General features: G+C 41.4%; 1 protein-coding gene across 1 annotated transcript in view; it reads right to left on the bottom strand.

Moving 5' to 3' along the window:
* Nucleotides 1-26,259, bottom strand: part of RARB (retinoic acid receptor beta) — a 108,733-nt gene that overhangs the window by 69,166 nt on the left and 13,308 nt on the right. The window contains exon 2 of the mRNA XM_044449429.1: nucleotides 6,698-6,846. Coding sequence (XP_044305364.1) covers nucleotides 6,698-6,846 — 149 coding nt within the window. The remainder of the gene's footprint in view (nucleotides 1-6,697; nucleotides 6,847-26,259) is intronic.

Genomic DNA, 26,259 nt, shown 5'->3' with positions numbered 1-26,259 from the left:
ATTTAGATTTGTAGCTATTTAAGATGGATTTCAAACCCAAACAAATTTGCCATGTCTGTTCATGAGGGAAGCTATTTATGTTAACAGCCTCACTCCTCAAAGTGCTGTACTGTCACAAGTCCCATTAAAACTAATGGGGCTTGCACTATCACAGGGACTTGAGAATTGCAGCCTATGGCTTTTTCTAAACTAATTGGTAGTAGGAAATGACACAAATGACATCCACTCCTACTTTAAGGGCCCTTTTCAGTTCCAGAGAAAGTAAGCTGTAAATGTACATCTATCCCAATAAGATTTAGATTCAAAAGCAAAAAGAACCCATCTTTACTGATCAGAAAAAAATAATGTTTCTTGAATAAAGATTTTGCTATTTTTTAGCTATTAGCCCACCATGGTATACAATACATGTGAAACAAACTGAATCTGTGAAAACAAAACTAAAATCTCGTGCTCAGGTCAGTCGTGACAATCCCAGGCCAATAAACCATGTACTCCCTCCCCTCTCCTTCTCTCACATGCCCAGCTACAAATTAAACTGTGATTTAATCCTTCTTACAAAGCAGATATGAAACCAGGATTCCGCAAGTAGAAATCATGGTATGAAACCCAAATGTAATTGCAGGAAACTAGTTTAAGCAATGGTGGCATCAACTGTAAGGGGAAAGGTGAAGCTCAGCATGCAGGCAAACAGCGAAGTCTTGGTCTTTTTTTTAACACTGTCTTTAGTTCCTAGGGCTGATTATATGAAAGATTTCTGCTCAGCAGAAGATCATACAAAAGAGTTGGGCACAGTTGGTTAAATTATAGGTGACATGAAAGGACCATGTCATAGACTTCCTTTGTCTTTTCAAAGTACTATCCAAGTATCCAGTTAAACAAATAACACTTATATGTTATAGTCAGTGTAGACCAGGGAGGCAGGTTAAGCCTTGCCAAAGCATGACAGGTAAGCCAACCAGCCAGTCTGTTCTGATTGCTTGTTCATGCAGCACACAATGTCTCAAAGCAAAAGTAATCAAAGCCAATAGTACACTAGTTAAAGTGGGACTCAGAAGATCCAGGTTCTAGTCCCCTGAAGCTCAAAGGCTCCCACAAGGTTCTTGTGAGAACAAAATGGAGAAAGCTACCTTGGGTTCCTTACCAGAAAAAAACCCAAGGAATTACTAAGATTATTAGAACTGTAACTGGGTTTTTAAAAACTTGTTCTACATGAGTGATGCTTCAATAAAACTTCCAGTTGGGGATCACACACTTTGTTTCAGATGGACAGTGACATGGAAAACAGTCATGGTTTAAATTTATGGGTACTTTGTCCTGTAGCATTCCCAAGAGACAGACAGGCACCTCTGCTGTACAAACAAATTTGCTGGCTCCCACTATGAAAGAGAGGTTGTCCTTTGTGCATTTTACAGTTTTCTTCCCTCTTTTTGGTCTTAAATAGCTCTAGGCAATTTTGCTACATACACAGCTTGTGCCAGAAATCCTAACCATGTGTTGCTACCAAAGGAATGTCTCCTCCTAAATGCTTAGAACAAGGGACAAGGCTCTAACAGACAGCTGAATCTGCCAGAGCATTGGTTTGTCCTATTCACCAGCACAATGTTGGCATTATTTGGGAAAGCAGCCCACCATACCCAACCCCCACCCCGTCTTTTGCAAGCTGTGTTAGAATGAAGAATAAAGTCAGTACTGAAGAGTGGGGCTTTCAGTAGGAATCTTACAATTACTGATAATAGCATTTTAAAGTACTACAAGATGAAGTTCAAGAAACAGACCAGAAGAAAGCAGCCTCTGAAAGAAATCATGTATATATTGGGTAAATACCAATATTCTTTCCACATTACATTTCTACGCTTCTATTTTTCTATAATAGCTTTTGTTAATAAATGCAGCTACTTTCATTTAAAAATGGAATAGATATTATTTGTGTTAATCACCATTTGGAAGTTAAAATATGGTTGGAGCTTTGAAATGTACACAGGCAAACCATTGTTTAGAGTTACTTGTTTCTTTTTGTTATCTGGTCTTGAGGCACCCATCTTCATACATGTGCAAGTTCTCTCATTTCTATATAGTGTAGGGAACAGAAGAAGAATGTTGGCCCTAATTAGGTCAACTGAGATACCATGCCAAACCATGGTTTGCGCCATTAGTCAAATCTAGGTTTCTGATTCTGGTGTGCCAATATATGGTTTTTTAGCCAAGTCACACAGTTTAGCTTTCTTAGCTATGATATGACATGATTTATATGCTGAGAAATTGTATGAGGCCCAGTATATGCTATACTGGACTATCAGTCAGAAATTCCCAGGGGAGTCATTCATTTTCATCTTCAATTCCTTTCCTCAGTTCCTTTTCTGCAAAACTGGAACAATATATATCTAATAACTAACATCTAAGATTTCCTATGAAGATGAACAACACAATGGTGCTGAACAGCACTGCTCAAAGGCAGTATGCCTTCAAGACCTTTATAGGTATTTTTTCTGCATTAATTCCAGTGAAAATAAAAGGAACTAGCACACAGGTTGCCTGCTGGTCACTGAAAAGAATCCTGGAATTGTTGTCAATGATAAGCTGAGTGAACAATGTGATGTGGCTGCAAAAAGGACAAGTACTTGAAAGGTTGACACAAAGAAGAAGGCCAGGATCTCTTCTCTATGGTCCCAGAGTGCAGGACACAGAATAGTAGGCTCAAGTTACAATAAGCCAGGTTCCAGCTGAACATCAGGAAGAATTTCCTAACTATTAGAGCAGTACAACAATAGTACCAATTACCTAAGAGAGGTTCTCTTTCACACTAGAGGCATTCAAGATGCAGCTGGACAGCCATCTGAGAGGAATGGTTTAACCTAAGTCCTGCACTGAGCAACAGGTAGGACACAATGGCCCTCTGGCCTCATCCATCCTGATTATCTAAAGGAGCACTTGCGTCCATATATGCCCTCCCGCCCCCTGAGATCCGCGGACGAGGCCCTTCTCCAGGAGCCCTCTGTGAAGGATATTAGGAGGGTGAGTACCCAGAGGAGGGTCTTCTCTGTGGTGGCGCCCCACCTGTGGAATGGGCTCCCCAGAGAGGTCCGCCTGGCGCCGTCCTTATTTGTTTTTCAGCGCCAGGCCAAGACCTTTTTATTTAAACGATATTTTAATTATTAATTGGTTGTTGCTATTTATTGGTTTTAAATTATGGCCGAGAATCTCCGAATTTTTAATGTTGTTCTATTCTATTTTTATTTTCCTTGTGAGCCGCCCCGAGGCTTCTGCGATGGGTATGGCATAGAAATGTTATAAATAAATAATAATAAATAATAAATAAAATAAATCCAGCTCTATCATTCTATGATTCTCAGAGCACAGCTTTACTGGGTAGCTAGCAATAAGCACAATGACACAACTCTCAAAAATCTTTAGTACTCTTGAGAATCCTAATTTAAATACAGCCTTTAGGCAGGCTTTACTTTGAAGAAGAACTGCTTAATCAGCAATTCACTTATTTTCAGATGACGTACATTGGATATTTAAACCACCCAGTGTCCAACATTTTCTATACATCCCAGCAGAGCATATGTAGAGGAATTTAAAGAAGTATCTCACATACACACATGATGCTTTATTCTTTGAAGACCTACACAGAAAAAAATCAGATTGCAATGGGGTTGTAGGGAAAAGCTGAGAAAGAATATTGGGTTATATATTGGGTTAAAAAATGCCAAAGGGAAATGCATTTTGTACAGAGAAAGGAAGACATTTTCATCTCTGAGGGACCACTGAGAGACAAAGACTCTTAGTAAAAGATCTGGTGGGGGGAAACCAATATGTAAGAGGTTAAGTTAATCAAGATGAGAGATGACCAATTTGCTGACAAGTGCTTTTGCGAAGAAAATGAGCTAAAGAGGATTTGGGTAGTGATAAAGAGGAAGAAGGTACGCATATCCTTATCTGAAGTCAATGAGAGTATTTCAATTGACTTCTCTAGGCACTGGACTATGTTTCTGAGAATGATTACAGGTGAATGTCAATGAAACATCAAGGCTGCCAAGAAGAAAAGTTAATAGAATTGTCTGCAGAAATCAAAGCCAAGGAAGAGTCTACATTTTCAGTTTAAGAGAGTTTAGCTCTCTTAAATGGCAATGGAATAGCAAATGGAAGAACTACTACAGATCATGTTCTTGAAGAGCATTAAAGAATTTTTTTAAAATTCAGCTGGGAAATAAGGCAGAATGCACTAAAAACAGAACAGTGCCAAAGTTTCGCAAAATGTATATCTGTATGTAGCACTTACGCATGGAAAAAATAAGAAAGGAATGCAGAGTCAAGGCGTGTAAAACATACTTAAGGGACTAGCAGAATGCTATAAATTGTGCAGGTCAAGAGGGAAAAGGAGATCTCTGAGAAATTTTAGCTAGACTTGGACATACAAGACATTTGTTATGGGATGGGCAGAAAACCCAAATGCATAAAAATAAACAAATTATTAATATACTCTATTTCGGTGTTATAAGGTTTGATATTTTAACCCATGCTTCTATAAATCTGGAAATATGCCCTACTGAACTCCATGGGATTTATTTCTGAAAAGAGATATGCAAGACTGCACTGATAGGTAGTTTGGGATTCACAAACTGAGATAAGATCAGTAATGGACTAATGCCAGTCCTATCACTAGTTGGAGTGAAGCAGCTGCCGAAGGCAGAAGATGCTGAGGGAAGTGGGGATGCAGCAGTAAGAGCCAAGCAGTGGCTGCAAAATGTTTGAGGACAGCTGCGTACCATATGGCCTCCTTTGCAACCCCTAAGCTGGGCTGCTACCCTCCGATGTGACTAAAGATGCTATCTGGTCACTAGACTGAAATGAGATCCAAGAGCTAGTCCAGTTGCCTTCTGTACGCAGAACTAAAGGAAATGGTTGCTATCTTGTCATTTAGCTCAGGCAGCAAAATGACTTATCCTGGCCCAGGACATATCAGACCACAGGATTTATACTGGATCAGCTATGCTGAGAGAAGTAGACTTTTGTGTCTCCTGCATCCCATAGCATCCCATTCCTGACCTCACCAGCTCCCTTGAAAAAGCTACACACAGTCTGGAGACCCTGATGAGTGAGAGAAGCTGTCATGTTACAGGGAGACGGCAATCCACTCCCCAACCCCCATCCCGAGTTGGCTGGAGACATGGAGACATTACAGTCAGTGAGAGAAACTCTTCCTTTCACAGGAGGCAGGTTCTGGATCCAACATGGTATTACCATGTCTTTAAAAAAAACAATGAAATCACCATCTCACAAACTCTTAACTTGATAGAAGTATCACTCTATCAATTTTTTTTTAAAAAGTGAATCAAGACGGTGATATAATCAAGCCCAACTGGACATCAATGGGTAACTGTGAGTCAACACACACTTCAAATAGCACAAGTATACAAACACAGAGGCACATATGCTTACACAAAAGACACAATTTAGCATAAGAAAAATTATGTGGAAAGCCAGTATCCTTAACTTAGTTTCCATAAACACATCATCCAATGATGAAAGCACCATCTTAAAAACAATGTATTTGAAAAGAACACAACTGTTTTAATATGAAGGATTCATGCTTAGCTTCTACTGCGATTCGAAGCTTTCAGAACAGAATTTTACTTTAGCTGTGCTGAGCCCCTAGCTTGCCACTATTACATTTAAGTGCTTCTTTTCCAGCTGGTACAGTGCTTGAAGTTGTGGTTTTATTAATGTGCCCTGTCAAATTCTGTGTAAAGCGCAAATTAAAAACTAAAGGAGCCTGTGGGTTTGCATAATGACAACACTAGGTCTACAACAATTCAACACTGCTTCAATGAAGTGATTCACAAGAAGCAGCATGGAAGTAACATGCCTTAAGGGGGAGCAGAAGGCAATACAAAGTTGAACACCGACAAGAGCTAGTAAGAACTAAATTATGGGAATATATGCCCTCTTGAAGTTTTGCTAACCACAGAAGGAAGTAGAATGAGATGGGGAAACAACCTGCTAATCATACAATGGAGATTCTGGAGAGAAAATACCTTCTGCCTCAGGCTTCTTTCCATGTGTCCAACCCCCATTTAGAACAAACAACAATGCTATTTCTGCTCATCCCTTCTTTTGTTGCCACAAACCCTAGCCAAATAGTGTCCCCAATGCCTACACCATGCCTAACCCATACCCACAGGGCTAATTCTTCATGTCAAATGCCTCCACATAGTGATGTACATAACTTACTGGAGCTAGTTTGTACATGATTGCATATACACAAATCAAGAGCTTTTTTCCAGAACTGTCATTGCACTTTGTCCACCAGTCATAGTAAAGAAAGAAGGTAACTGGTTCCCAAAATATATCTTAACTTCTATGTATACTACTCTTTCTCTATATGCAGAACAGACCATTGTGTGGAGGAAACCAAATTTGACTGTGCAAATTGGTCCATGGAATCTCACATTACCATTCTTCAGATTATAATTCCTGTTTCATACTCCTCTACCTTTTCAAATGATCACAATATCTCTCATGAAAGCCCTAAACCTTCCTTGCCCTAGAAAGTATACCAAACAGGCTAAAAAGTTCAGTGTGTACAAGTAGACAGAATAAATGACAGAACAAATGTGTAATTTTGTTACCACACTTTCATCCCTGTGAAGGAATGCAAAAAAGCAAAATTTACCACAGATATTTGGGCACTCACCTTACATCCCTCACAAGCACTGACACCATAGTGATAGCCAGAAGATTTGTCCTGACAAACAAAACAGGGCTTGTAAACACGAGGAGGAGGAAGTGGAGAAGGAGGGCTGGGAACCAGTTCTTCAGAACTGGTGCTCTGTGTTTCAATTGCTACAAAGAAAAAAAAGGAGAAAAAGACTGTTTTAGTTCAGCTATTGACTTCACTATACCTCACTGCTAGAAGCAGACGTGTTAACTCCAGCAACTCATTCATGCAATGGATCTCCCAATTTAATTTCTCCCCACTTTCTTCTGGGAATCACTACATCCAAAATCTGTAATAACTTGAGGTCAGTTAAGTCATTTGAAATCCTCACTGTTGATGTAGCCACCTTGTAAGTCACGTGGAGAATACATCAAATGTTCTGGGCTGTTTGTGAGCTAAACTTTATATACCCACTTTGCAAAATGTCGCCAAGTTCAGCAAAGTGCTTGCAAAGAGGACATTATGTAGTATTTTTTAGTCTTAAAATCTCATGTATTTAAGAAAAAGTTGCAATCTGATACCTTGTCTATGCAAACACTGTTTTATATGGTGTAATTATTATTTTTTTACTGTCCTGCTTCCAAACAGAGTGGAGGATGCCAACTGCTGCTGCTACTGGCTAGGACAAACAAACAAGCAATCATTCATTTTCCTGCATGTGCACACAAAAAAGCTAATCACAGGATACACTAGATAAATCTAGACTAAAATCTTTCTCCTGGACACCTACTTTTCTGTGTGCATATGGCACTTTCTAAAAAAAAGATACTGAGGGGAATTCAATCATATAACCTAGGCACTTGGAAGAGAAGCAGCTACTTTCTTATCCTGTCTGCCATGTTTGTGAAAACTGAGCTTTTAGTTAGTCCGTCCTAAAAAATACAGAAAAGTCTCTTCACAATATGTTGTTGTTTCCCTGACACCCCCCTCCCCGCCCCCAAATCCCTGGAATGTACATATTACCCCACTCAATTCATACAACATACAATAAAAGATTGTAAGTTCTCAGGATGCTGTGTTCATGGATGGACCAAGGCAATGTCACAGAATGCCATACAACAGAGGGATCAACAATATGAAGGTATCACAGACCTACACTCTGGTACACATTTGGTTGTATCTCATGTTATCCATCTGCCAGCAGAACAGAAACTGTTAGCAGAAGGGATTTCTTTTTCCCATGAAGTTCACTGCACCCCTACAACATATGGATGGGACTTCTGGTCCAGATTTGGGGGGCACAAAATGGCTACAGGGTAGAAGGGCAAGTCCTGCTGCACAAATGGAAGCTTTCTCGTGTTGACCACAGATTTAATAAATAATTGGGATTTCGGCGTTTGATATCAATATTTTTTTTCATTTTCTGCAGATATGAAATGCATTTTCTAGAGTTACTATTTCATTGGGTTTTTTCATGCATGACACTAAAAGATGTCTTTCAGCTTCCCCAGAACCAAGGGAGAATGATGTAAATGTGGAAGAGAAACTGAATATACCTTCTAGTCCTATTTTCATTATAGACTGACTGAAATACAAATGGATGAAAAACTTAAATGTGAAAGAAGAACCAACAACCACCAGTTTTGGCTGAAAAATCAGGGGAAAGCCTTTGAAGCAGTAAAAAAATATAGAAAAATCTCCACAGTAACTCAGGTACTAGTCACATAGAATGCCCTTCCATTAAAAAAAAAAAAGCACAGTTTCAGATTTACAGAATATGGTATTTGCCATGTTTCTTAAATTCTACCTTTTTACTGACACTGTGTTTCATCAGGCACTACTGTTCATCAGAACTATCTGATCTAAACTCCAGAATGTCAGGGTGATTTTTATTATTCTTTCTAGAACTGGAAAAACTGCCCTTTTCTGAATGAAGGTATAATCAATTTTGAAGGCATGTACTTACCTGTGGGCGGGATGATGAATAAGGTTCAGTGCTAAGACAGTGAGGGCAACTGAAACTACTGTTTAGGAAAGTAGTTGCCAGCCTACAACCCTCAACCAAATTTCAAATAACCTGCTCCAAACCAGCAGTTCTGATCTATCACCTTCTACTCATGGGGCAGAGAAAAAAATGCGTCATGTGGAGAGCAAAGAGTGTGTAGCAGAAAGAAGAAAGGAGGTTGTCCAAAGAAAGATATACAAGTAAAAGTGGCCACACCCATTGCTAATTCTGGACCTACCACAATGAGCTCCATTCTTGCCTACCACTGGTATGTGGTCCCTGGGAGACTACATACTATGTTACCAAAGGAAGATAGCCCCTGACAGAAGAAAATGTCTGCATTTCTGGTTAAGTACATGGCTAACTTCTTTCTAGGAAACAAAATGCCTGTGGAAGATGTCACAGACAATTCCCTTTGAGCACTAAGGGTGACTCTTGAAGGTACAGCAGGAAGATTTCGGGGGGGGGGGGCACGAAAAATAGCAGTTACTGGTTCAAAGGTTCAATTCAAATTTCCACAAGGATAAGTCAAGCTGACCAGAATAAGGAAGTATTTGGCACAGTGGTTCTGTGGAGGCACTGATACAAATTGGGTCAGAATCCAAAAGAACGCATGAGGACCTTCCACACATGCAAAAGAGAGACTGAGATCCTCTTCGTACCAAACTATTGGCTTGAAAATTTAACGTCCAAATGTGTGGGGAATTTGGGAATGATTGTTGATGCACTGCCAAATGTTGCAGATAGATTACAACAATGGGAAAATGCCATTGTGTGTGCACTCTGGTATATCTAAGGCAATCCTTGGGTATTCACCTGTATGCACATAAACCCCAAATTAATTTCAAAGGAGATTAGGCATGCTAAATTATTTAAAAAGCGATATTCAGCTCATAATGAAGACATGGAACATATCAAAAAATCAAACACGGGATTTGTAATCACTGTGCACCTTTCCTTATTCTTTTTACTAGAGATGCAAAGTCAATATGCTTGTATCTTTCATTGACCTAATATTTATAAATGGGAAAATATGGGAGGTTGGGGGGGTATAGAGAATCCTTATTAGACCATTGGTAATGGTACAAAAGTATGTATACCAAACAACAAATTCAAAATAATAATGTATAAGGCCAACTTTGCAAGTACAGCTCCTCCAGAAAAAAGGCAGAAGCATTATATTCTCAACAGTAATTTTTGTTGCTATTTAGGATAGACATAGAATGCTCTGGGAATTGATTGGTGCATAGTCTTCCCGCTTAAATCAATAATCTATTAGTCCTTTTGAATTAAAATTAGATTTGTCAAATGCCCTTGAGAAAGCTCAAACATTCCACACTTATCTCATGCATGCTAGTTCATTGTTTCCAATCAGTCCAGGAGATCAAAATTTTAGTTACAAAACTGAGGTCATTCAGTGATATTCATCTAAAAAAATTGCTTTCGTTGTGGTGCTGGTGAGGAAATACAGTCAGTAAAATAAATTCAACTGCACTCCACGTTTTTAATGGTTGCCCTGCAAATGAAGACCAACATCTCCCAGTGACAGTGGTTAAACTACTAATTATAAATGACATAGAATTCAGACTCACTAGGCTAATGTACCATAGAATGGTGTCACAAGATAGTAGAAGAGATACGGAAAACATATGGTTTCTGGCTGTGTGTTCTTCCAAACACAGAAGCAGTCAAGCTGAAGGTACTGCTGCATCAAGATTCTCAAGAAGGTTCTATACTGATTTATTGTTGTTGCTGCTGTTGGTATGTGCTATCATATTGTTTCCAAATGAAATGACCCTATAAATAAATGCCCTCCAAACTTTCCTATCCTTGACAGCCCTGGTCAGGTCTTGTAAATTCAAGGCTTCCTTTATGGAGTCAATATATCTCATATTGGGTCTTCCTTTTCTTCTGCCTTCAACTTTTCTTAGTATGATTGTCTTCTCCAATGAGGCTTGCCTTCTCATGGTGTGCCCAAAGTAGGACAGATTCAGTTTTGTCATTTTTGCTTCTAGGAAATGTTCTGGCTTGATTTATTTTTGCTTAAGGGGAAGGAGATCAGGTTTTAAGACCAAAACAAGTCCTACAAGCACAAGTTCTGGGAAATTTCCTGAACATGTACAAGGCAGTCGTCATAGTAAAGCTAAGCAGGTCTGGGTCTAGCCAATGTTTGGAAGGGACACCACACATCAGAAAAGCAGGTTGCTTACCTGTAACTGATGTTCTTCGAGTGGCCATCTGTGCATTCACACATATGGGTGCTGCGCCTGCACAGTGCCTAGTCTGGAAGATCAGAAAGCTAACGGTTTTTGGCAGGAAAAATGCTCCGCTCCCCTCCCCCCCATAGTATAAATAGAGCGGAGCATCCGCCATTTTACTCAGTCTTGAAGACCGACATTCGCCCCCTTGCAGTTAAAGACAGTATTACAATAAGCATCATCGATACCGTAAGATCAGTGCGGAACCGACGAAAAAGCAAGTCCACTCACCGACACCATGTGGGGCTGGTGGGTGGGTTGTGTGAATGCACAGATGGCCACTCGAAGAACATCAGTTATAGGTAAGCAACCTGCTCTTCTTTGTCGTGGCCTCTGTGCATCACACATATGGGAGATTAGCAAGCTTACCATACTTGGAGGAGGGAGGTGTCGTCAATGAAGAATGGTGGAGAGAACTGCTCAACCAAAGGAACAATCCTGTCTTGTACGTACATCAAGCCAATAATGCTTGGTGAAAGTACATGGAGCAGCCCAGGTTGTGGCTCTGCAAATATCCTGGATCGGAACACCTGCTGCAAAAGCCAACAAAGTCACTACTGTTCGCGTAGAATGGCCTCTTGGAAGCGTAGGTAAGTCCATCTTTGCTAGTTGATATGCCAGAACTATGGTCTGGACAATCCATTTAGACAGTCTTTGAGATGTGACTGGAGAGCCCTTGTCATGATCAGCATATTTAACAAAGAGTCTATTAGAATTCCTGTGCAAGACCTGTAGAAAGCTAGGCAGCATCAAACATCGAGAGTGTGGAGAGAGTGTTCAATCGGAGTCAATGGGGATGGAAAGAACGCGGGCAAGACAATGTCCTGATTCAACTGAAACGATGTAGCCACTTTAGGAAGAAACGTTGAATCCATGTGAAGGACAACCTTTTCCTTATGAAAATTCAAAAATGGTGGATCTATGCGAAGAGCACAAAGCTCACTAGCCCTTCTGGCTGAAGTGACCGCAACAAGAAAAGCAGTCTTCCACGATACTAAGCGTAGATTCACAGTCGCCAAAGGTTCAAATGGGGGCTTTGTAAGCGCTGGGAGTACAACAGAAAGACTCCAAGTTGGCATGACAGGACAGACTGATGGGTGAAGGTTCTGTAGTCCTTTTAGAAAACAGCGGATCAGAGGTTGAGAAAAAAACGATGAGCCCTGTATGCTGCCATGGTGATGTGAAATGGCAGCGGCGTAAACTTTTACAAATGATGGTTTAAGTCCTGAACGGTGTAATTCAAATAGAAATTGTAAAATGTTCTCAATAGAGGCCAATCCCAGAGAAAAAGAATGGCAGTCGGCAAAGGATGAGAATCATCTCCATTTTGCCGTGTAAGATCGACTCACAGACAGTCTTAGTGCAGATTCAAGAATCGCTTGGATATCAGAATGTAAGACTGTCGGTCCCGAAGCGATTCCTGATGGTCCCGAAGGGAGATTTGGCTGCATAGTCTGTTGAACTGAGTATTCCGTTTGTCGAGATGCCATCGGGATCGATGGAGCAGCTAAGTCCAGCGGATGTTCCATGCTGTCACTTCAGAGAAGCCAGGTCCGGGTGTCGGATCGCTCCATTGTGCTGTGTTAACAAGCGAGGAATCGCTGGAAGCCGACGAAATACACCTTTGGACCGGATGAGGAGAGTGGTAAACAAAGGTTGTCTCGGCCACCATGGGGTTATTAATATTTCCATAGCGTTGTCTTGAACAATCTTGGATACAACCCTCATCAAAAGGGGAATTGGGGGAAACGCATACAAAATCAAATTGTTCCAAGTGATCATGAGGGCATCTCCCATCGAGTCCTGTCCGATACCCGCTTGGAACAAAACAGGTTGCATACACTATTCTCTCGGGTAGCGAACAAGTCTATGTCCGGGTATCCCCACAGACGGAACAGTTCGTCTCAAATTAGCCAATCCAATTCCCACTCGTGGGTTGTTGACATCTGTCTGCTCAGTGCATCTGCTTCCATGTTGTTGGTCCCTGCAAGGTGGACCGCCAGCAGCATTATGTCCCTTGGGATACACCAATCCCAATTTTGCATCAACAATCGAGCCAAGACGGGTGACTTTGTCCAGCCCTGCTTGTTGATGTAAAAGACAGCAGTGATGTTGTCAGACGCAATCTGGACAACTTGGCGGTGTAGGATGGTCTCGAAGGATTTGAGAGCGTTGAAAATCGCCAGAAGCTCGAGGAAGTTGATGTGTTTCCTCATTTCTTGTCGGTTCCAAGTCCCTTTGACCCAAAGTGCTGCACATGCCACACCCCATCCGAAGAGGGACGCATCAGTGTACAATGTCACTGTCAGTTGAGGAGGTCAGAATGGAATGCTGATAGATAAATTGTCTACAGTAGTCCACCATGTCAAGGTATGAAGGATCGAAAGCGGAATCCGAATAAACTTGCTTTGCAGGTCCCGCTACGGGTGAAACGACTTGTTGAGAAACAATTGCAGCGGCTGAAGTCTGAGTCTGGTGTGTAGTACAATGGCAACTGAGGCAGCCATGTGTCCCAGAAGCCTCTGTATAATGACAGCCTGTACTGTCCTGTGTTGTCGAATTCAATGAATATGAGCACAAAGAGTGGCTCGACAGGACGGAGGAAGAAATGCCCTCTGTAGGACGGAGTCGATATGTGCTCCGATGAAATCGATGACCTGCGTAGGGATAAATGATGATTTGTCATGGTTAATACAAAGTCCAAGGTCATCAAGTAAAGTACAAATCTTATGTACAGCCGAAAGGAGGCTGTCTCTAGTCTGGGACACAATCAGTCAATCATCTAAGTATGGGTAGACTTGTATACCCTGAAGTCGCAGGTGTGCACACACCAGGGCCATACATTTTGTGAAAACCCTCAGGGCCGTGGCGAGACTGAATGGCAGAACTTTGAATTCAAATATATCGGGTCCTACAGTAAAACGCAGGAAATGTCTATGAGAAGGATGAATGGAGATATGAAAATAAGCATCCTTCAAGTCCAGTGAGGAAAACCAATCCCCTCTCCTCAGCAACGGAAGGTGGTCATCCGGAACTTTTTTGGCTTGATGTACTTATTGACATCTCTTAGGTCTGGGATGGGACGAAGCCCACCATCCCATTTAGGGACTGTAAAATATCGAGAATAGAATCCGTGTAGCCCATCAGACTGAGAGAGTTGTCGAATTGCTCCTTTACGAAATAGCTGGTAGTCACATAGTACTGAAGATGGCGGTGTAAATTGGATAGGGCTCGATGATGGAACGATGTCAAGTTCTATTCTGTATCAGAGCTGAATGATGGACAACACCCACCTATCAGATGTAATGGACTCCCAAATGGGGAGTCGGCTTTGAAGCCGGTCCCCAAAAGGGAGAGGGGAAGGTGGGAGGTGGAGAGATGGAGTGGCCCACTGGGACCGTCAACAAGGACACTTTTCAGTATTGAAGCGTCAATGGCCCTGAGAGAAACATTGTTGAGGCTGTTGCCTTCTGCGTTGCTGCCTTTGTTGATATTGCTGGCGGGGTTGGTATTGTTGATGTCCATAAGGTCTGGACCATGGCCACTTACGTTTGTGTTGCGGAAGCTCCATGTGACGTGCTGTCATACGTGATTCATAAATTGCCTTGAGCTTATGATCGGTCTTCGCATGAAAAAGCCCAGTACCATTGAATGGCATTTCTTCTATCCTCCTCTTCATTTCTTCAGGGAAGTTACAATTCCTCATCCATGCATGCCGTTGAAGGGAAATAGCACTGACCATGGCCTGAGAGTCAGTGTCCACATGGTGTCTTGCGGTGGACAACTGCTGTATGGCCACTTGCATTGCTTCTTTTATGAAGACCCTGGCTAGGTCGGCTTGGTGGTCCGGAAGGGAGGAGGTGACATTATCCAGCTTCTGCATTATGAAGCACTGGTAACGTGCCAGCGTACCTTCATAATTTGATATGCGTAGGCCGAGTCCCGAGGCAGCATAGACCTGACGTGCAAGCATGTCTATCTTCTTCCCTTCCTTATTGCGGGGTGTTGTATGTCCGCGAGCCTCCCTGCCCTGGGACGACTCAACCACCACCGAATTCAGCTTGGGGTGACATAGCAGAAACGGTATGTCTTCCTCTCTATCCCGGTACATAGACTCGTACCGGCGAGACGTCACTTGTGGTTGAGCCGGTTCATCCCAGGGCTGGACCATCGCCTGGCAGAGCGTAGTGATGAGAGGCAATGCTATGGTTGCGGATTGTTCTCCCTGGACGATGTCATAAAATCTATCGGTGCTGGGACCGGGGCGATGATGGGCCTTGATCTCCAGTGATTGAACCAAATGGGAGATGAGCTCCAAGAAGGAGACATGGGGCTCATCCGGGGATCCAGGGTTCTGGGAAAAGATGGCCACATCAGGGGATGTGCAGTCTACTTCGACTCGTCCAAGTCCTGGTGGTAGCGGTATTATTCACTGAAAGAGGAGGTCTCCAGAGATGGTGGAGGTCTCCTCTCTGCACGCCCAGAAGTGGACGGCACCTTCCTCGGGATCCATGCTGAGTGACGGTTCCGTGGATAATAAGTGTAGGGTTGGTATCCACTCCAGCCAGGGAAGCCACCATAACCAGGCACAGGCCAGTAATCCAACTGGCAGTCAGCTGAACGGCTTCTGCGCCTCGGTGGCAATACAGGTTCCGCAGGTGGCCCAGCGGTAGGCATCAGGGTTGGAGAGTGTTCCCCCCGTGGGGAGTCTGTGATCTCTCCATCTGAGATCGGTTCCCTAAGCGGTGGCTCCGGTTGTGGAGGAGACGTGCTCTCAGGCCGGACAATTTGCCTGGGGGATCCTGGCGGAGTCACCTGCATTGCTGAATGCAGGGCCGGTCCCGAGGGAGTCAGTACCGTGGCAGCAGTTGGTACTGAGAACCCCGACGAACCCAAGCCTTGATATTTGGGGCGATCAAGCTTCTTGCCCTTATGGGCCGCCTTGGCCATTTTATCTTTCCTTGGTTTTTTGTGCCCGGAGGATTTATCAGATTCCGAATGCTTACGCTTCTCCTTTTGCTTCGTCGGGGGAGAAGGTAGCTGTTGCGCTTCCATTGAGGCAGCGCCTTCATCCGAAGGACGCTGTGGAGGTGCGGCCGATGTTGAAGCAGGAGGATGCTTGGAGGGCACGGCCGCTGTAGTGGCGCAGCACTGAGAAGGCACAGTCGAGGAAAAGGTAGGCCTTGAGACCAATTGGTCTGATAGTAACAAGGCCTGGTCCCAATGTAACTTGCGGAGACGATTCTCCCTATTCTTCCTGGCCTGTTTGGTAAAGGCCAAGCAATGACCGCATTATCGGTCCTATGCCCCTCACCAAGGCAGAGGAGGCATAGATCATGCAGGTCGGTGGGAGACATTTTGGAGCTGCACTCGCTACATTTGCGAAATGCTGCCCACTGCGCCATTGCGAAAAGGAAAAAAGGAGATGATAGTGCAGAGGGTAAAGAATAATATTTCTGGGGTTTTCTGTTTTTTGTTTAGAAAGAAGAAAGAGAAGAAAACTACAACACGGGTAAGAGAAAAACTGGGAGTATAACAAGGTGAGTATAACAAGGTATAAGAACTGTAACAAACACGAGGCAAGAATCTAAGTGAGAGACGAACAGGCATGAGGCACAGCGAACAGCGGTCGCAAAGACTGAATAAAATGGCGGACACTCCGTTCTATATATACTATGAGGGGGAGGGGAGCAGAGCTTTTTCCCGCCAAAAACCGTTAGCTTTCTAATCTTCCGGCCTAGGCACTGTGCAGGCAAAGCACCCATATGCGTGATGCACAGAGGCCAAGACGAAGAACCACATGTAGCAACCCTTAATAAAAGAATAGCCTTTTTCTTTTAAAGGAGCTGAGCTTGCTTCTGAAGCATGGAAGAAACCAGCGTCTTCAGAATCCAAGTATGGCAACATGCCTTCTTCAGAAACAGGGAAGGTAGTCCAGAGGGGTCACATGGGGCCCAGAGAACAGAGGAACATTGAGGAGTACAGCAGTAGTCACATCGTCCTCCAGGTATGAGACTTCTGTATCAGAGGCTTTTCCTTCTGAGGTGAGAGTAATCAGAATGATGGATCATAACAACTGCTGAGTAGAGAGGAACCTTTCAGTGACATTCGTGGCCCATGCTGGGTACCACTTTCCATTTAGCAGACATGTGCTTTCATGTACTGAAGTACCAGCTCTGTCTCTTCAAGTGCTGGATGACCCACCCTGTTCAGTTATCTTCAGTGGCAAGAGCTGGTAGTCTGCCAGCTAACTATTGTATGAGCTATCATTTGACTATATGATCTGGTGCAGAGTACCTTGTTGTAGGCCTGTGCAATATTACAGGCCTAGGCTGTCAGCTTCCATATAGAGCACAAGTGTGGAATTGCTAAATCTGCCCTCCCAGAGTCTCCCAAACTCCCGCAGACCTTCCCCTGAGGCCACCTCCTTTACCCAGTCTGCCAATTGTTTTATGGTATCCCAGTGGACATGTTCTTCCCCATTCTAAATGGTTGGCATGCCTTGCTGAAGACTTAAATAGTACAGAGATCTCAGGGAAAATACATTTGTATTTATTATTACTGTTATTACATTTCATTTATATCCTGCCTTTCGTCCTCCTACAAGGAGCCCCAGGTGGCCTACATAGATCCAGTTTATCCTCAAAAAACAACTCTGTGAGTCTAAGAGTGACTAACCCAAAGTCACCCAGTGAGCTTCCTGTCCTAGTGGGGACTAGAATCCAGAACCCCTAGGTCTCCAGTCCATAACTCTAATTCCCACACCACATTCAATTGTTGGTATATTGGTCCCACCCTTTTGATTTTTGGTCCCCATCACAACATTTAGTTCTCCCCGTCACTGGAATACACCTTCCAAGTACTGAAACTGAATTTGGTCCTTTGGCTGAAAGAGTTGCAACACCCCAATACAAAACCTGGAGAAATTGGGCATCTATGAAAGATTATATTCTCTAATTCTAGTATAGTGGCCTACCTATTTTAAGGCTTACATAAATAAATAAATAAATAAATAAATAAATAAATCAAAGCATTTGGCAAGTTAAAATGACAGGAATCAAAAACAGTTCTGTTATATGTTGATCATATTTAATTCAGTGACTAAAACCTTATAAAACCAGGTCCTAGTAAATAAGTAAGAGGCTTAGCAATGTGGTTTACCCAGAAAGAAAGTAGTTACTACTGTCTGAACAAAGCAAGAGGAAAAATAACGTTTTCTGCATTCATGTTGTGTGTATGCATGTCTGATTGAAACAAAGGGAAATCTTCCAACACAGTGCTGAAGAAATCTTATAGTTCTAGGCTGAGTAAACAATGTTTATGTTAGCTGCTATTATTCTGCAATCTTGACTCCCCAAGAACCACCTGAGAGCTACTCCAGCATTCTTCAAACAATAGCTTAAGTCACAAGTCTTCACCTTTGATTATTTGTTTTATAAAGTTTAGCTAAACCAGCAGATAAGATCTTCAAGGAAGTGAAGTGTGCTTTACAAGAGAGAATTTACTGTTAGTGAAACCATGTTGACAGATAGAAGGATTTTAATGTGGTGCCTGATTAAAAACAGGGCGAGCGTTTATGAAATCTCTTTCATTTTTTACTACAAACGTAGATTATTAAATGCTGGATTTTAATGCACTTTCTTCAGACAGCTGAGCCTCAAAAGAATAAGAAGTTGTAAAGCAAATGGCATTTCCTGGATAGCCCCAAGGGAAGCGGGAACATTGAGCTCCATGTCCCTGGTGGGAAGAAGCAATTTGAGCTAATTAGGGTGAATGGCAAAGTGTTGCATTTGGTCAAAACATTCCCTTAACCCTCATTTTTATTGGCACCAGAAAGATACAGACTGGATGTGTGTGTGCACGCGTGTGTGCAAGCGTGCAGGCATGAATTCATTGCAGAAGTGCAAAGCACACAGCTCATATACATTAGGCAGAAAGTCAAAGGAAACGCCAAAGTTCAACTAGAGTACAAGTAATTAGAAACAGATTCTTTGCTGCTTGTATGTGTGCTTCATTGTGGAAGTTATTTATAAGCCTCCAAACCAAAAAAGCCAAAAAAGAAAAGTCCAACCTCAGTATCATTTAATTTTCATGTCTAGTCTGGAGGAAAAAAACCCCCCTGCTTTTAATAACCTTCCAGGAAAAGAAAAAAGAAACATCCATGCATGGAAAAAGTGGCTTTTGGCTATTTTATTTTACTTTATTTATTCCATGAGCTGTTCAAAGCTATACTATAAATGCCAGCTCCAACGTTGTATGTAGTTACCCCATCTTGCAGTAGTCGTTTAAACAATTTATGCTGCTTTTCAAAATCTGCACTGTTGTCTTAGAGTACAATTTGACATGGAGAAGGTAGACACAAAAAGTGAGGTGAGCAAAAGAGAAATAAACATAATTGCAGAGGATTTGCCAGTCTCAATTTGGTAACCTGGCCATGACCCTGGAGTGCGTGTGTGTTTGACCCGGTCATGGCTGAGTCCTGTTGCTGGGTTATGATGACTCCCTGCTATTCTTTCCATACATCTACAACAGGTGCAGATCACAGACAACATTCAGAATGAAACAAAAAGGCATGTGATAGGTAAGGGCTCTGATCCCTTTCTTAAAAATACACACACCCACACACAATTTTATCTCCAAGAAAAATAGCTTTAAAATGATCCGTGCAGCCCATAATTTTGTCTCAGGCACTTCCAGCATAACTGTTCTAGATGTGCAAACTTGGTAAGAAATATCCAGGAATGTACAGAGCAACAGGACCGAAAAAGGGCACCCTACAATGCTTTTCAGTGGAGATACCGGAATATAACACTTTGATCTGAGTGGATTATCAGTGACAGAAATATATGGTTCTTATTTTTATTTAAGAAATTAATCTTTTTAGTTGTTGACTTTTTATTGGCTCCTTATCTGTACCATAGCCTAATTTCAAGTTTTGAAAGCTAGGCAGAAAAATTTGTGCAATGCCAATTAGGTTATGGCTGGGAAATTACTACCCAGCGACTTAGAAAAAAAAAACACAAGACTATTTATTATCTCATTGTAGTAAGTTCATGCTTTTTCAGCAATTACACTCATCTTTGTCTTTAAAACTATTACTTTGTGAAACATATCATTTTAATCTGTGGCCATAATTTTACAAGTATTGATTTTACTTAAGCTATAGTTCAACTTCTTGAGACAGCCTGGATTTTAAAAAAGGATCAGAATCAGCTAATTGTTCTACACGGCAGTTATATGATGGGCCAAAAGCCAAAAGGGTTGGAGGAAGCCTTCCTTAGACTGACAATTAAATATAAATATCCATTTCTCTTCAGTTAGGCTCATTCATTTTTTCCTTTTATTTTAGGCAGGAAAGGGGAAAAATAGACTCTTTGAAATGTCATAGATTCCTGTAGCAACTCAGAGGGTGACATGTTACTGGGACATAGCATTTCGTTGACTATTGCCCACTTCATAATTCATGTGACAAAGCACCCCCTAGCTCTTGAAATCTTATGCACCTATAGTTGTAGTCCTACTTTTGGGCTAGCAACTGATGCAGGAAAGGTGGTGTTCCTCAAGAGTTTAGATCTGGCCACTTCAGTTGCTGAAGTATTCACATTAAACCATGGTATTTAACAAATCTGAAAATCTCCTTATTTAATTAGAGAAAAGTTAGAAAGACCCCAAGCTGTTAGGCAGTAAAGCTGTGGATGATGTCCAAACTTCCACAACTATGTCCTGATTGGCAATGGATGGCACCACTTGCTTGAAACACTTCCAATTGACATAGACCACCTTAAAAATCTAACTCCCTATTTCGCCTGCTCTGCTTAGAAAGCAGTACAAGTATGAGTAAGACCCTCTTCCCCTATGCCTTTCATCTAGAAATGGCCCTATTCCAATTGCAATACTGTAACATTAACCACTAGAATCATGTGTCAGCAGCCACTAGAGTTAATGTGAATATTGACCCTGGCCCTGTGACAAGAGTATATCGTTTTGTACTGTTGGCTTATATCATCTTTTTTTTAGTCAGAAGATAAAGATGAGTGCCTTATCACCATGCTGATATGCAGAAGATGTGTGCTTTATATAATAAATGTGGATGCAAACCCATCAAAACCATTGCATTTGTTTTCTTGTCCAGGTTTAAAGGTTTAACACATTTCAAGTAAAGCACTTCAGCTTGCCTGCTGGCTGTAAATATGTTCACTGAAATAAGATTTAAGGACATCTATAAGTAAGATTGTGTAGAACGTCCTCTGATTCTGGCATTTGCTTTGATGCATGCAGCCAAGTGTGTATTTCTGTTCTTTCAATGATGCTTGGAACTCTTTTATTCCTCTGGTGATTACTTCTATCACATAATTTATCCTGTATTATTGGATTACAACTCCCATCATTCCCCACCAGCATACTGCAGTTCAGTACATTTGAGGGCACCATTTGGGGAAGGCTCTATATCTTGAGCTTCATCTGATCATGCTGGCTTTTAATCCCGTTAACTGCTATGGGGCCAGGATTCCAGTCAATTCACTGTCTCTTATTGGACTGCGAATACTGTCAAACTTTCCATATTGTCAAAAATTCCTATTTGCAAAGGGAGGCTTATTCCCACCCACCGCCAGCCACCAATTGCATCACAGTGTCATTACTCAAGAGGCAGGAGTAAGTTCTCCTTGTTCTCCAGACCTGAAAATTCAGTCTTATGTACTTCCTCGTGTAGGATTACTGTTAAGGAGGCTATTTCTGCCTTGCAACTGCTTCAAGAGAGCTCCTGTCCTCTTCCCAGGTAGGCTGCATGGTCAAGATTCCTCTACTGGTCATGTGCTACACTAACAAGCATCTATGCACGGAAACAGAAGCATGGGATTCAGCATGGAACCCACTCACATCAAGGGTTACAAGCTAGCCAGATTATGCCTGGCCTGGCCAGGATTTTATCTTATTGGCTAGTCTGCTATCATGCAAAGCTAGAAAAATGACAGGACCATGCCACAAATTCATGACATGTGCCTATGCCGTAAATTCAAAGGCCTGGACAAAGCAGTGTCCCATGAAAAGCAAGAAAGTGGCTGGGGTCATTTTACAGGGAGGACAGCTGTGCTGGCATCCAACAAGGCCAGAATAGAAACAATGGTTTCTTCCCCCATCAGATGACTGTCCATCATCTCACCCTTATATTACCAGTTATGCAAGCCATTATCACTGAGTATGGACAGAGGGTGAGAACATATGATCTAATGTGAAAACCACTAAAATGGCATTTTCTGGAGTATGTTTAACTGATTTCTGATGTTGATGTTTACTTTTAGTACATCAATTAAATATCTTTCAACACTTGTTCAACAGTGGATGACAAACATTAGGACCTATGACTAGAAGAAGAGGGTGGGAATGGCTGCCTTTCAAAGAGTTAGGTCATTGGTCCTTTCAAAACAGTACGGTTGACACTGTCTGGCAACGGATCTCCAGGGTTTCAGACTAGTGGTTTTCTAGCCCAATCTGAAGGAGATTGAACCTGGGTCCATCACCACATGGAATATGAGCTCTACCTGACCTATGGGCCTTCTTTAAATAAGTGGTACAACTGGCACTCTTTGCAAAAGCTTTATGCTGAAAAAGAGCCTCATGTTATTTCTAATGATGAACATTCTTCTAATTCAGAGACAATCTTACACCAAACGTAATTTTTCTTTACTTCTGTGCAAGTGACCTTATGGTTTTAGTTTAATGTTCTGTGGAAACTGATAAGTAACCCTAAATTGCAAGAGAAATGGACTTTCAACATTGATCATACAGTCTTACTTTATATGTTTTGCAGATTTGTTTTTTATCAGCTCTGCATCTGAAAGACTGAAATCCTTGAAAAATTTGAAGCAAATGAAAAGCAAACCATGGCATATTGCTTGAAAGTGCAATATAATATATAAAGAGATTATAGTTCCCCTTTAAAAAAGGTTTATTTATAAATGTGTATTAGTTTTGATTGCTAACACATCTGCCAGAAATGTGTTTTACATTCTTTCATAAGAAGTCTTCCTATAAAATTATTTATCACACTTCACATCCTGGCTTACAGCCAGAAAAAATATGGGAGGTTTAATACCTTTAATCCATTATGTAGTTGTTCAATATCATACAGACAGACTAAAATGTCAGTTTGCTAATCACGCGTAGTAAAACTGACCTATCAAGTGATATTTCACGGGGCATTTTACTTCTCAATTTTTGTGACTGTTTAATTAAAGAAACTTAAAATTTCAGAGCATGGTTAAAACCTGAAATTAATGCACTGGCTTAATGATCAGAGATATTTCAAGGTTAGTATCACATTCTCTGAAAATTACAGATCATCCCAATTAATTGGGATTCCAGATGCACTGATGTGTGACATTAATTGATTTACATACTTTCCTTTGCATATCTGCTGTAAAGGGTGATTAGAAAATCCAGCAGAGATATTTGAGTAAGTTATATTTGAATTATACTAAAAATGCAGCAGGCAGCATCTTTCTCCTTGGATTAAACCATCTAACACAGTATACTCATTACACTCAATGATATTGATATGCCACATTTAGCAATTAGAGTTACTACCATTTTATTTTAAGAGGCTTTTTCCTCACAGAGGCTTTTTCTTTCAGTGATGATGATGTCTAAGTTTCAGTTTACTGTATTATATGGTCAGTTTCAACTTTACAAATTGTTTATGTGCTAGCAAATAGTTTTAATTTACAAAGGTGCCAATGGTTCAGAGTAAGTTTTTTATTGTTCTCTGTAGAATTTATGGAAAATAGCCAACAGTGCAATTTTACAAATTCAATAGCACTAATGGAACTCTGCCAAATCTTTCCAATGTGCAAACTGGGCGACTGCTTAACTACTTGTCCTATCTGTTCTTAAGAACAGACAATTTGTGCAGATGTAAAGGGAAAATCTACACAGCAAAGACCTTCCCAAGTGTGTTTTACTTTTCTCTGAATTTGCAAAGCAACTTTCCTGACTGTGGTTGGGTTGACTCCTATGTTCCACCCTATGATCAAGACATTACCTCTGAAGAGTATACGTAATATACCTGTGCTTCCTATATCAAGTGAGAGGGAAATATTTAAAAAGTAACTCATTGTCAGGGCACATATTTCTCATGCAAAGAACTGCTCCCAGGTTTAACTCACAAGGCCTCCCCCCACCACTGGTGTACCCACCTGTTCAACTCAATTTACTTCTTGTTCCTTATGATTCAAAGAAAAAGTTCATCTATTTATCAATCTGTTTACAATAAGTATCAGAACCCAATGTGAAAGCAAGTCCACTTCCAATTCAGTAGCATGCTGTATCTAAAGCACCTTTCCATGTTTTGGGTACAGAAGAATATTTCTTGGATTAAAAAGGTAAACAGAATGATTTCTTGGTACATTCTATTCTTACAAATCCTGATTATTCTGCAAAGCAGAGTAGGCTTCACAATGTAGAAGCCAGAATGCTCACAGGAACACAATTATGTAAGCCAACTCATCCAACTCATTTTTAATAGAGTTGGAATTACCTGGGAAGTCTACATTAATAGCCTATTTGTATGCTAAGATCTGCTGTTGAGCCCTCTTCTTGACCTCATATTATGGACTGATGTTAGGTTAGTAGTTACAGAATTCTGTGGGATGTCCAACAACCACCAACCTTCTTTCACTTCTGTCCTCTAGTGAATGTTGTTTGCTTAGATACCTTGGCATTTATGATAACCCTGAAAGTCTTAATTTAATTTATTCTTTTTTGTCTTACAAATTGTTGTTTTATTGCAATTATTTAATGTTATTAATTACCATGAGCCATGCTTTATAGTAGAAGGGCAGTACAGAATTTAAATAATTAACTAAAGAAACAGATCCTTCTAAAACGATGAAACAGTCACCTTGGGTGTGAAAATATCACATTTGTATTGGTTTCCAAGTAAACTTAATTTGTCAAGGGTAAAAAAATAGAAGTGTTTGAATAACAATGATAACTCACAGATTTGGACATCCTAACATTTCTTAGTCCATCTTCTCATGTTTAACATTCATTTCTATAGCAAGCCTATGAGCATGACTTATCTTGATTTCATGTCCTATGTCCAGTATTCCTCCTCATGAAATAATGAGGGTGGGAACAAGAAGGGCCTTTTCAAGAGTGGCAACTCAACTCTGGAATGAGCTCCCCAGGAAGGTTCACCTGGCACCATCTTTATACTCTTTTCAGTGCTAGGCAAAGATCTTTTTATTCTGTCAGTATATTAACTGTCAAATCAGTTTCTAATGGTATTTTAACAGAAAGGGATATGTCTTTTATATAATCTGGCATTCTGGTAGTGTGCTTGTATTGTTAATGTTTTATTGATTGTGGTGCTTTTATATTGTTCTTATATGGTTTTTACTGTTGCAACCCACTCAGGGAGCCGTGTTGCTAATGGGGCAGGTTATAAATCAAATCAAATCAAATCAAAAATGTGTTTAAAGTGCCAAGTGTTTTCACAAAATTTCATCAGAAGTTACCTATGCAATTCATTTCCCCAACATATCCTGGGCTTAGTCTATAGGAAGCCCTAACAATTGGTTGTTCCAGATGTTGGCCAAGATTTGCTTAGGCAAGTAAGGTGCTGGCATCGCAGAACAGAAAACCCTGAACCTTAAGTGTCTAGCAATGCCCCTGCTGCCATGCAGTGCTTTGGTTCCTTACCAAGCCTAGCAGACTAACCTCTGTGTAGTAAAGGCATTACCTAGTCCTCACTCAAGCCATGAAAGCTCACTGAGTGACTTTTGTCAGTCAGAGACTCTCAGCCTTATCTACCTCATGGGGTTGTTGTTGTGAGGATAGACTAAGAGGAGCAGAACTATGTAAGCCACCTTGGGTTCCTCACAAGAAGAAAAAAGAGTAAGATATAAATGCAATATAACAACAACTAAGCTGTGGTATGCTACTAGGCATCAGTGCTAGCTGCTCACTCAGGAATTTGTTGCTAAATAAACTCCTTTTCTCTTGTCTTGCCTGGAACCTCCCTCTGGCCCCTTGCTAACTTCCTTGTATTTATAACCAATATCCTATACCGGTGGTGGCGAACCTATGGCCCGCGTGCCACAGCGGGCACACAGAGCCCTCTCTGTCAGGACACGAGCCAATTCGCCGCAACATTTCCACAGCAGCTGAGCATCGGATAACAGCACACACAGGGGTCATGTGCATGCTCAGAAAGGAGTAGCGGCACCAGGCGACAACGTCACGAGCTGACACTCATTCGTCGTGACTTGTCTGAGCTTTCGCAAGGCTGGTCAGTGCGTTGCCAAGATATATATCCATTTGTATCATTTAAAGCT

This window comes from Varanus komodoensis, unplaced genomic scaffold (assembly GCF_004798865.1).
Source record: "Varanus komodoensis strain SLA01 unplaced genomic scaffold, ASM479886v1 scaffold58, whole genome shotgun sequence".
NCBI classification, from domain to species: domain Eukaryota; kingdom Metazoa; phylum Chordata; class Lepidosauria; order Squamata; family Varanidae; genus Varanus; species Varanus komodoensis.
Note: the sequence above shows the minus strand (reverse complement) of the source record. Positions and strands in the feature narration are given on the sequence as shown.